The 13,157-nt window shown below is 42.2% G+C and overlaps 1 protein-coding gene across 1 annotated transcript in view; it reads right to left on the bottom strand.

Annotated features, from left to right (window-relative positions):
• TEX26 (testis expressed 26) overlaps positions 1-13,157 on the bottom strand; it is a 107,344-nt gene that overhangs the window by 67,233 nt on the left and 26,954 nt on the right. Inside the window, exon 4 of the mRNA XM_069202183.1 lies at positions 6,676-6,838. Within this exon, the coding sequence (XP_069058284.1) occupies positions 6,676-6,838 (163 nt within the window). The remainder of the gene's footprint in view (positions 1-6,675; positions 6,839-13,157) is intronic.

The raw sequence follows: 13,157 nt of genomic DNA on the forward strand, positions 1-13,157 counted from the left end.
CCGGGTTTCTGAGGAGTCATAGACAAATACATTACTCATTGCTTTATTGAAAATAAGGGCCCTGTCTCAGATCTTGTGGTTGAATGAGTCCACCATGAGGTGGTTATCAGGGTCTTGTGCCTCAAGGCCACGTACGGGGAAAAATAGGCATTGGTGAGGGAACTGACCTCCATAGACGACGCTATCAGAAACCTGAAGTTGAGAGTCACACAGGGCACGGACCAAGGACAAGAGCAGAGGGACCGCAGGAGAACACATATGGAGCTCATGGACAAATTAAGCCACATCGACTATAAGGAATATGTAACATGCCAACATGGGGAGGGAGATGAAGCAGGCAAATTACTGGCCTGATTAATCCGAACGTAGCAAACTACAGCTCCTATTGAAGCTATACATACACAACAGCTACCATAACTGGAAACTAAGAGGGCATTAATTCTACCTTCAAAGAATATTACAGCACCTTGTACTCTGCCCCCGAAAATACCTAAGTAGCTTGCATAGCATTATATGTAGATGGAATCACACTACCCAGTCTCTACAGGGAGAGAGATCTCTGGCAGTTTCCCTATCGAGAGAGGGACCAGAAAGGGATGACAGCTCTTCCTGCTAGTTTTCACATTGGCAATGAAGCCCCTAGTATGCTTCCTGGTGGCTTGAGCACACCTTTTGTCACTGGAGATAGTGAACCGCTGGCATATAATATCAGTTTACACTGAAGATGGCTTAATATATCTCCAAATGACCATACTAATCTACCAACCTGATGGCATTCCTAAATGTTTGGGCACTGCATCAGGCCTTAATTATAAACTGGGGGAAGTCTTGTCTGTTCCCATTTATACTCCTGATAGAAGCACAAATGCACTTGGTACTGGTGGTTGGGATGCAGTGTCGATTCAGCTCTTTCAGGTACTTGAAGGACAATGTTTATTACAAGATGATCTATTGAATGGCAACCTCGATTGGGCAGTGACAGTGCTGCCTGCCTATGTCATCTGTGGGTAGAATAGCTATTTCCAAAATGTTTATCCTCCTTCACTTGCTTTATAATACTTTTTCGTGGCACTCCCTGTATAATCCACATATCTTATTTCAAAGACTTGGTTTCCCTATTGACAGCACTGATATGGGGTACAGGTAAATGAAGGGTGTCTCTAGCGAAACACTATGCACCACCATTGGAGGGAGGTCTAGGAGCTCCCAATTATGAGCTGTAAAATGTTGTAGCCCTGCTCCAATGGCTGGTGGATGACTGTAGCCTGGAACATGTTGCTGTTCTGGTTAGGTGATTTCGAAATCTTACGTTGGATCATGACATGGAGAAGAGGTGACAGGAGTACCAATACACTCATATTGTGAAGTGGACCTGGAGTTCACACATCACACCATGGGTAAACAGTCACTGTATGCACTGTAACTACCATTGTGGTCCATTTCAGCATGCCTTCAACTTACACAAAACTACGACACACGCTTGTGGCAGGAAGCTGGGATACTCATCTGGTGGGGTCCTGTTCAATGAGGGCCAATGGATCGACGATCTGAGACTCCAAACCGACATTGGATCAGGAAGCTTCCTATTAAACTGCACACTACAGACCCAACTGCTACTAACTTGGGACACAATACTGAAAAGCCAGTGGCATCAATGGGGCTGTGTGCGCTAACTACACACAGTAATCACTGCAGGCCATTACTGTGCTCTGTACAACCCTGTTACAGATGACAGACACCTCGATGCCACAACTGTGATAAAGGTGAACGTGCCACTTATATACAGAGATTACAGATAGAACATGGAAGAAATGTCTGGGAAGCATCAGAAAGGTCTCCAGAAAAAAGGAGACTGAAATTTACACACTTATATACACCATACTACCTGAACCCCAACCGCATAAAAGAAATGTACTATATCGCAACAGCTGACGGTCCCCATTGTGAAACACCAGAGGCAGACTTCCTCCACATGGTTTGCAATGTGTGGGTCTCTAGCTACTAAGAGGAGGTGCTTCAGACCCTAACAGGCATAACAGATATTCCTAGAGACCCCATCACCTGCTTACTAAACCCGGCGCTGTGCACGTCAAAGACTAAGGGCCTGATTATGACCCTGGCGGACGGCGGAGGCCGTCCGCCAAGGTACCGCCGTTGAATGACCGCACCGCGGTCAAAAGACCGCGGCGGCCATTTAAACATTTCCTCTGGGCCGGCGGGCGCTCTCCAAAAGAGCGCTCGCCGGCCCAGAGGAAATGCCCCTGCAACGAGGACGCCGGCTCAGAATTGAGCCGGCGGAGTTGCAGGGGTGCGACGGGTGCAGTTGCACCCGTCGCGTATTTCAGTGTCTGCTTAGCAGACACTGAAATACTTTGCGGGGCTCTCTTACGGGGGCCCCTGCCGTGCCCATGCCATTGGCATGGGCACGGCAGGGGCCCCCAGGGGCCCCGCAGCACCCCCTACCGCCATCCTGTTCCTGGCGGGCGAACCGCCAGGAACAGGATGGCGGTAGGGGGTGTCAGAATCCCCCATGGCGGCGCAGCAAGCTGCGCCGCCATGGGGGATTCTAAGGGCAGCGGTAAACCGGCGGGAGACCGCCGGTTTGCCTCTTCTGACCGCGGCCGAACCGCCGCGGTCAGAATGCCCTGCGGGGCACCGCCGGCATGTCGGCGGTGCTCCCGCCGACCCTGGCCCCGGCGGTCTTAGACCGCCGGGGTCAGAATGACCCCCTAAATGTGATTGGGGCTTCACAGACATAGCATTATTCTTAGCAAAGTGCCACTTGGTGATGTCCTGGAAGGCACTGGTGGCACCTGAGACCTCGATCTGGCTACGAGACGTGCTAAGATGGGCAGGTGCGGAACTACAATCACTTTCCACACTAGACTTGGGTGGAAGAGGGGGTGAGCTCCGCCTTGAGTCTTGGGAAGAATACCTAGCAAGGGCTGAGTCAAAAGTAGATTTATACCTACATTGAACGCCCAAGGCGACCTCTGTGTATAACACTAACCAAGAGATGGACACCACCAACAGTGGGGATAAAAGGGGAATTACTCCACACAAAAGGAGGAGATGGGCAACTACAGTGTTGTTTCGCTATAAATGCTGTCATAGCATTGTCATAATAGTACTGTGCCCAATCAGTTTATGTAAGTTGATATGGAATATGTATTGCTGACTTCATATCCTGCAATAACGAACTGGAACTATCTCCAAGATGTACAAGGGCCCCAACACCCCTTATTAGATTATTTAAAGTACTCGATAAATGAACACAGCACACAGTGAAACTATCACAAACAGTGCCTGGTGGGACAAAGCACATTACATGCATTTCACTATTAATGATTCCTGTATTGGTTCACACTCGATTTCTCTTTCCAAAAACAATGCTTGGTCCAAAATTCGATAACTTCCTTTTGAATATTTTAAGCAGAAATATGCCTTGCCTAGCCACCAATCTGGATACTGATGCCAACGTATTTAGGCCTTACATAACCTAGCATTAGTCTTAGCAAAGTGTTGCATGAACTCCACTACTGATCCAGGGGCGCTCCACAGCTCACTGCTTCTAAGCATGTTTTGTCTAATGCCTGGTAGCATTGTGATGGCCTAGACTCTTTATGGAAAATCTTAAGCAGTAGCTAGGTGTCTGGTACATGAACTACATTGATGATGCCAAATGACTTAGAAATTGACACTCAGATCTTACAAAAGTGCTTGGCTGCTTTGAGTGTTTTTTGGGAGTGATTGTTAAGTTCTGCTCTGCCAGCGGGGTTGACAGAATTTTGGCCACTCTATGTTACACTTATAACATGAATTTCTGGGCGAATTCCCCCAACCGCTGTGGAGGGCTTTTCTTGTACGCAGCTTGCCAAAGGTAAATTTTTGAGCGTGAGCAGGCGTCCCATAGCATGATTTCTGGATGGTAGGAGGGCACACAGCGAGATTTTCTCACTGCGTTGTGGGTGGTCTTGACTATTCACAATGAAAATGCTGTCTCTCACATGGAAAATCTACTCAAGCGGCAGCAAAACCAACTCAAGCACAAGCATCCTGTGGTACGTCATGTGATTCATTTGCACTGAAAACTGTAATGAGCTCCCTTCACTAGTTATCATAGCAAACAATGCGATGTGCCGATTTCCGCGTATTCGCTAAACTCTGCGAAATCTTGCGGCGTATTCATGTAACTCTGCAGAATACTACTGTGTGAAACTACACAAGTTGCGCCCATCCCTAGTTCTTTTTAAACATATTTTTATTGTTTTTTTCTTTTTTCACAAAAATGCAGAGTTAATATGCAAGAACATCTTGAGTACACTTTTCAAAGGCCAACCCATAACTTCCCCAAAATCATATATAACTATACAATGTATTTGCATTTTCAGATAAACCAACAAGAAATAAACAACCCCTTTAAACAAGAGGAATGAGTGTCCACAACAATCATCGGGTGCTGTATAAAGATACCCATGGTGGAGACATCGTTGGAAAAATGATGCTTACTGACAGGCACATATTTCAAGTCTGGGAAAGGTCACTTAAGCTCAAAGAAAGGCCTCAGAAGTTGTGTTGACACAGTCTAAACCTCTAGTAATTTCATTTTACTAAGACTTACAACAATCAGTACTTCAGGCACGCACCTTAAAGGCTTTAAAAAATGTACTATCTTGTACAGATCATTTCTGTAAAAACAAACAGCATCACAATCAATAACGGAAGAAGTAAAAACATATTCTGAAGCCACCAAAATGTGGAACTGAGAGTTAAATCACAGCCGAACAAAATACTTTTACCTACCTGGGCATAACCATTGCTGCCTTAGGCATCACATAGAAGTCATCCAGCAAGACAAGTGTGATAGATAAGGGAATCATCGCTTTTGAGTTAGTATACTATCCTAAGTAACATAGGTAAATCAAAAATAGACTTGAGTTACACATACAGAGCAGAAGTATGGTCAGCAATGGAGAATAACTCAGAACACCTCAGAGACAAGAACCTTGGAGAAGAAAATCCCTGCTTCAGATCCCATACTTCTCTCCATCGGTAGCTTTTCAAGCAGAATGCGCACTTACACTGATTGAGCTACAATGCCGAAAAACACTAATGAGCTAGGCTCCCAAGCACAGCAAAGCTTGCTCATCCCATACGATTGACAAACGCTGAGAAGCATCTTACAATTCTGACAACAGTCATGCGAAAAAGTGAACAGCACAAGAAGCAAGAAAACTGAATCTTGCACCTGAGTTGTGAATTGCGCAATGCTCCCCTCAAAGGCCAGTGACTCACAAAACCTTACTGAAAAAAATACTTAAAACGTAACCAAAAGGAATGCCAGAAAGAGGCAGCCGGGAAAAAAAGCATTTCAGGGATGGAATCATCCAAACTCCATTTACAACAGCAGCCATATCTGACCTACCTACAAGACAGGGAGGAGGGGAGACGTTTTGCTTTAGCAAGACTGACTCTTATGGACTCCCAGAACCAAAGCCACAGATGGCATAAAAATCACACCAAGACTCCCGTTACAAGGTGAACACTCTGGAAAACATTGCCCACATTCTCTTTGAATGCAAACGCAAGAACACCTACATAGAGAACTCGATATGGCAGATGCACATAGAACACCAAAAAACACTCTGAAGTGACCCCTGGAATACCATCAAATGGAAATCACGGAGAAAATTGCAGCATTTCTCAATGTAGCAAGGTAGAGTAGAAAATCCAACATCTCTCTGGTAGCCACATGTGACTGGGAATTCGGGGTGGAGGGTGGGGTTGGAGGCAACACATTTCAACAAGGACTAATGCAAGATCACAAGCAAGGCAAGAAATCCCGTTCGTGATAAACTCCACCCCACCCCCAAGGATGGAAACTGCCACGCTTATTCTTACATCACCTGCCATCAATGAACAGTCCGAAGAAGCCAGCATAGGTAAAAGGACAAGTCATGATGGTCATGAACTATAATTTGCACTGCTTGGGGTTTTCTACCAACTCAGTGTCACATTCCAACAGTACCACAGGCATCTACAGTCTACACTGTTCCTCTGGATCATTCTAAAGGAAACTTCAAGCCATTAAATGTCATGGGCAGAAGGAACTAAATCAAAATGTACCACTGGATGGGATTTAATACCAGCCACAATCAGGTGTAATTACCTCCACCTGTCCCCAAACCCTAGATGGCCTCAATCCCCTTTTCCCCCAATCCCTCCACCACGGCCATTGCCCCCTTCAGCTATGATCTATATTGAGTACTTTTAACATTTCTATGCAAAGGTTGGAATTGCTGAAAGCAAAATAAAAGTTAAAACATAAAAGCTCACAACTCTAACACACAAAGTCAAACAACAGCATTACAATATAAAGAGTCTAACGCATATACCATAAGGTGGAAAGCTTCCTTAGTCATGTGAAGGATTGAACCCTCACACTGAAACTTCTCCTGGTTGCTGTAAGTCATCTTTCAAAAGCCAATGGTCATATCAATTTAAATTCATACAAATGAAATACTGCTTGATTAATTAGTTCTACAAACAGTAATGAATTGCGCTTTTTCAAAACTCCTTTTACAACAGTGAACAATGTGTATTACTAACATTTTTCAAACATACAGATTTTGCATAAGTTATTGAACTAAGCATACATTTTATAATTATCCTTACTTTGCTTGGAATAGGTCTGTTGTTCCTAACCCCAGAAGACGTTGCTGCCCTTATTGGATCAGGTTTACAAAAGGGTTTCCATTGGAATTCTTCACTGTAATGAGTGCAGCCAATTGGGTCACCAAGTTTATATGGATATCTATAGCCTTTGGATGACCTGGGACTAAAAAACACAAAATAGGGAATCAAAAACTGTGGAAGTGGCTTCAACTAACAAGCAAACTAAAACATTTTTTACTGCTGCAGGTGAAATGGTCACTTACCTGTAACAATAATAATAATTTTCTAGAAAAGGCATTTGTAGTACTTTGGCTGTGTTAGCCGATAAACGTATTTAATAGTTATATTGGGTACATAGGAATCAAGCAAAGGAGCCTCCATAGGAATGATTCCCAAGGCTTTCTCATGTCCCTAAAAATTCAGAAAATTATTTTCTATGTATCATATATATTGTGTTATGAGCACCTGAGCCCCTGACAAGACTGTGGAGCTCTCTGAATAGCATAGGGGTTTCAAAATACTTTCGACTCACAGGTACTGGAACACTTTTCATAGTGGGAGTCTGCCATCAATGTTACATCAACAAAGTCATAGGGATTGTGAAAAAAACTAAATTTGTCACTTTATGTGATGCTCCAGTGGTGGAAACTACAAAATGTGTGGCTTTGAATGGCCTCGTAGATATGGAGTAAGGCAAGGCAGCGCTAATTACTGTGTTGCCTTACTCTGTGCTCAGGAGGCGTTCCATGGGTGTTGTGGTGGGTGTTCCCACCCAACACCGATGGATTTTGATCCTTCCCCAGATTTACAAAACCATATAAACCTGGGGATGCGCCAAAACCCTACGTCTCCTGAGGTGAAATGCAACAAGGAAAAATAACTTTATTTTGCCTCGTTTTTTCCTCTGTCCATGAGTGCTGCATTCTGCTGCACAGATAGAAAGAGGCAAATGCCTCTCAGGTTTGTTTTTGTGCCGGAAGGTGCCCCTTCCTGTACAAACACAATCTTGCCCAGAGCATAGGCACCCTTGTACCATGGTGCAAGGGTGCCTGCAATGGCGCTAGGCTGCTAAAACGGCATCAGTGCAGGAGGAAAGGACAGGAATGCACCATATTGCATAAGTACTGTGCAATCCTGCCCTTTCACTTTGGCTGACTTGCTGTGCTGCCCTACACCAAATCCCCATAAATGAGGGACCAAGTGTCACAAAAAGAACAGTGTATCAAATGAGCTACACTCATTCAGCAGAAAAGTAGTAAGGGTGGTAAGGATGTAGGATATAGCTGACGGTGCATTTTGGAGCACACTGTCACAAATATATTGCTAGAGAATGGTGTGGTAGGACACTAACATTTACATTTCATTGACATGGCCACTACATTTCCACAAACATGCAATGTCTTGATTTGTTTTCATCATATTAAAATCTTTGTTTCTCTCACACTTCAGTATTACAAAAAAATGCTTCAGCTGTACTTTCTTAACTGCTGATGTATTTTAAAGTATTTTTGCTGTTTTTTTAGAGTATTTACATTTTGGATATTCAAAAGAAATTGTAACCTAAATCTTTTCCTTTCAAACTCCCAGTACCTCAGCAAGATTGTCACATTTCACATTACAAAATCCTCTCACTTTGCAGTCCGAGAAAAAAAAGTAAATACCATTTTCAATGTTAAGAGAAAATTGGAAGAGCTTGTCGGACTTTTGACATCTATCTTTGAAATCTCAGCAAATGTGACAAAATAAAAAAGAGGCATCTTTATTACACCTTCTGAATCGAATGGTTATTTTGGGGTGCTGCAGCACCTGCTGCATTCCTACTTCCAGCCCTTATACTCTGACTGATGGGCAGTGGCTGCCATTCTATAAAGGTCAAACCAATAGAAGATATTCTTGAGCAATTCTTTTTTCAAACAATCCATGTGGAACTGTATTGTGGATTGTGAGTGAAATCCAGCACTGGGTAAGGAGTTGAAAAGAAGCACCCATGGGTGGGAAAGCACTATGGAGCAGATGTATTAATATTTAGTGCAACTCAACACAGCATGTGCTGCACTGCATCAAATGGAGAGGGCAGAACGGCGCCATATCTACTAAGATATGGTGCATTCTAGCTCTCCCTCTGCTCTGGCACACTCATGACTGCTGAGCGCCAAGGCACCATGGTGCAAGAGTGCCATGGCCAAGAGCGTGTTACAGCTGGATTATTTTTGAGCAGGAAGGGACACCTTCCTGCACAACATATCTCTCCTTGTTACGCCTCTCCTGGAAAGGTGTACCATTTGGATGCATTCCGAGGTTCACTAGTGTTAGTAAATCTGGGAATGTGCTAAAAACCATGGGAACACCAATACTCCACCCATGGAATGCCTTTCCAGGGAGACGTGCGCTGCTTTGTGTTACTCTAGATTTACTATGCAATGCAGAGCCACACAAGATGGCTCCGCTTGGCTTAGTAAATCTCAGTTAAGGGCTTGTGGTGCCTTTGTGTGACGCAAGGGCAATGCAAGCCCTTGATCAATATGACCCACTGTGTGGGAATGAGTGAGGCAAAACCACTGTTCTGATAGTGAGTTCAATAGTGCCAATGTTCAGATACTGATTGAGAAAGAAATATGGTGTAGACTGTGAGTGTGGTACTGCAGTAGGATAAAGAAAAAAAATATATAAGACAGTGACAGTGTCATTTAAACCCACATAGTAATATTGGGTTAAGTGGAAAAACAACTTGCCACAATTAGCCTCTACACCGAGTATCAGCTGTATTTTTCCAACCAAATGTTCCCTGGGCCTTTGGGTTAATGCTATTTTCCCTAATTTTGGATGTGTCATTCCTCCTAATAGACTGGTTTACAGGGGTTATTACTATAAAATGAGGCCTGGTGATAAGACTTGTGCAAACTCAGATGTGTGCACCATTTGTGCTCCACTGCTAATTCTCACCAATAGAAAACCAGCTTTACTATCAGCACTCTGGTATAAATAAATCCACTTATGGAGACAACCGCTGTGCAAACACTGCAATGAGCGACAGAAACGCAACATGCAGACTCTCAATTGGAATGAACCAACATTCAGTGGCTGGAGGAAAGGCACTAAGAAGTTAGTGAGGGAAGGAGAAGCATTCTCACAGTGTGTGTTTGAATGAATGAGGGAGAAGATGTATGGAACCAGTATGTGGGTGTGTGATACAGAAGAACTTTGAAGAGAATGCCTATCAAAATAGTCCATTACACTGGGAGTCTGGACATTTCAGTTGTGTTCCACTTTAGAAACAATTCACACTACTTTTTTTCAAAAACTTCTCTTGACCCTGGAAACCTTTGAATGGAAATGGAACTGGCTGAAAAATATAATCCTCTATAAAAATGATTTCACTGGATCTTTTTAGCCATTTTCTGAAATATATTGTCCTCTTGTCAGATACAGGGTCACTAAAAATTGTGGCTGCTCTGGCTTTGAAGGATCAGTGCTCCAGGCAAGATGGTAAAGGTGGTAACTACCAACTGCAGTTGTTCACTGACCTTAGCTCTTAGCCAGTAAATCGAATACGTTGATTCAGAACAAGGTATGGTGGGCCTTATGATATTTTTGCACCAGACTCTTACAATTCCTATTAATTCTATGACATTATAGTGCAGTCTTTTCTCACAGATTACAGGCAAGTTAATGATTCATTAGCCCACCCCCAGAGTGTTCCTCAACTCAACCCTGAACTGTGAGACTTTTCTAAGCTACTATAATGTTGCACCAACCGGGTAGATGCATATACATTTTCTTGTCATCAACAATTACTTCACTGCTGAAGCAAAAACTTTTGAACCCAAATTCTCATTTGTGACCAGAAAAAGAAAGTCTGTAATATTTTATGAAGGTCTGATGGGATGACAAGGTCACCACTTAGTATATTTTGGGTAAAGAAACCTCTCCCACCTCTGCTCAAGAGGTTGACGCTAGTCAAGTTGAGCAACCTTAGACATCAGTGAACCCAACTACTCAAAGTTTGTGTCGAAACTTTCATTTTGTAAGCAACCCACGTGCAATGAAAACAGACTTTGAGACCCTAAATTCCTTAGTACGCACTAAATGAATAAGAAGGGCTTGTTTCGCATCCATTGAAGCAGGAACAGAACCTGAAAGAGTATCCTGAAAAACTGGCAAGATTATCTCCTGAGTGAATAATAAGAAAAAGGAACTTTAGGTACAAATTTAGGATCCAGGCTCAATATTACATGATGAGGGAAAGAATCGGAAATAAAGAAACAAGACAAATCATCAGAAAATTGTCTACAAAATCTGATTGCTGCCCAAGTCAAAGACTTGAAGGAAATTCCACAAATGATTTGCCAACCATCACCATCAGGAAAAACTATGGGAATGGTTGGAAAATGAATCTAATCGATGAAAAGGGGAGGGAGTACCTTACAGTTGACCTCCCTGCCATGCAACTGCTCTGTTTTCTACATAAAGGGCATAAAAAATGTTCGAAGACCACTTGAAGCCCACAATATCAACCAAAGGGTCACGTTTTGAGCCTATGTCCAGCTATATTGATTTCTTACTGGCACCTCTACTGAAAAACTTAAGTTCATATTTATGAGATAGAGGCAACTTAGTAAAGTATTTACAATATATACCTTGGAAAGAAACCTACAAATTTCTAACCATTGATGTGATTGCCTTATATATGAATACCAAAAATAAGATGGGGATGAAAGCTTGTGAATACTTTTTGGGCAGCACAAATAATCATCTCAATGAGCACAATCAGATGCTTATAGAAATGGTTACCATGCATTTGATGAACAAAATCTTTGTTTTCAATATACAAATGTACAAGCAACAGAAGGGTACAGCTATGGGTTTTTCCTTTTTGCTCAGTAATGCTAATTTGACAATGAGTGGTGGGAGAAAAAAGAGGCACGGACAACAACAAATGAGAAATTTGTAGAAGAAATCATAATGTAGTTGAGATTCATCAATTACTTTTTTATATTATAAGAAGGATCTGAGACAGAATGTAAAACATACTACAACATCTTAAACATGAATGCGTGTAACCTGGGATATTCATATAACATCAGTTCTAATAGAGTGTTTTGTTTCTGGACACAGAGAACTACATCAAGGAAAATATGATTCATACCACTCTACATAGAAGACTGCCGGCAATTAATTAGATTCTCCATGCGGAACGTTTTCATCCCATCAGTTTAAAATAGAGCACACCATAATGGGGTTTCCTCTGGCTTGAGAGAAACTGCTTGGAGGAATTTTAATACAGCAGACATAGTCTGTGGATGACTGTCAGACTTATTAAAAGGAAATACCCTAAAAAAGAATTTGAAAACAGCAATGAAAGGGTAATGAAACTGGAAAAGCACCAAGTATTAGAACCAAAGGTGATGGAAAAAGAGGAACCTCAGATTAGATTAATAATTGATTATTCATTAGAAGCTTATCACATCAAGAGAAATCTTCATAAGCATTGAAAAATATTGATGACAGACCAAACTTGGCTACAATATTAAGGACTCGTCCCATGGTAACTTACATGAAAGCAAAAAGTTTGAGGGACAAACTCACCTACAGTCTCTTCACCCAACCAGTATAAGAAACTAACTGGCTCCGTAAGAAGGGCTTTCGGAAGTGTAATAATTGCAAAGCATGCAAAGTGGCCAAAACATTACTGAATTCAAGATGGCAATGGGATTTACATGAAATATACAAGATCATATCACATGTAAAGCAAGATATTTAATGTACACCTCGGAATGCTCACGCCAACTTAAGTATGTGGGGAGCACAACTTGCCAGCTAAAAAAGTTTCCTGGAACATAAATGAGCCATCAATAACCAGGGCAGGAGTTATGTCATGGCCAAACATATAGAGAGTAAGCACAACAGTAACTGGCAAAAAATGGAATGCTATGCAATCAATTATATTCCTAAATTATGAAGAGGAGGTAATCGAGAACTCAAACTTAGTGAGCTGGAATATAAATATGTTCTAGACTTGGTAACAATGACCCCACGTGGTGTAAATCAGAATGAAGAGCTACATGTATTTCTTAGGTGAATCTAATATCTCACCATGTTTACTGATAATTAAAATCATGTGGCAGCAACAGTAAGCAGCAGGGCCATACAGTATTCAGCTTGATTGGTAGGTGGATCGATGTGGAAACTGAATAGATGAATGTCTTAAAGAACTTAGGGGATACAAACAAATGGATATGTGGTAAATGTTCACCCTTGCTCTCTTGGATACAAAGACAATTGGAAAATTCAGAAAGTGTTAGTTGCATGTTTACCGTGTTAAGAAACATTAAAAAATATAGCAAATATTTTTATACGTATTGCTACCAACTGGAGCCATGTGAGGATGTAATGGATTGTTGATGAATTTTAAAAATGAAATTGAGAAACTATGTGGTGAAGTGGCTACATGGAGTACTGATGTGAGGAAAAACAATGTAATC

Source organism: Pleurodeles waltl, chromosome 8 (genome assembly GCF_031143425.1).
Source record: "Pleurodeles waltl isolate 20211129_DDA chromosome 8, aPleWal1.hap1.20221129, whole genome shotgun sequence".
In the NCBI taxonomy this organism is placed as follows: domain Eukaryota; kingdom Metazoa; phylum Chordata; class Amphibia; order Caudata; family Salamandridae; genus Pleurodeles; species Pleurodeles waltl.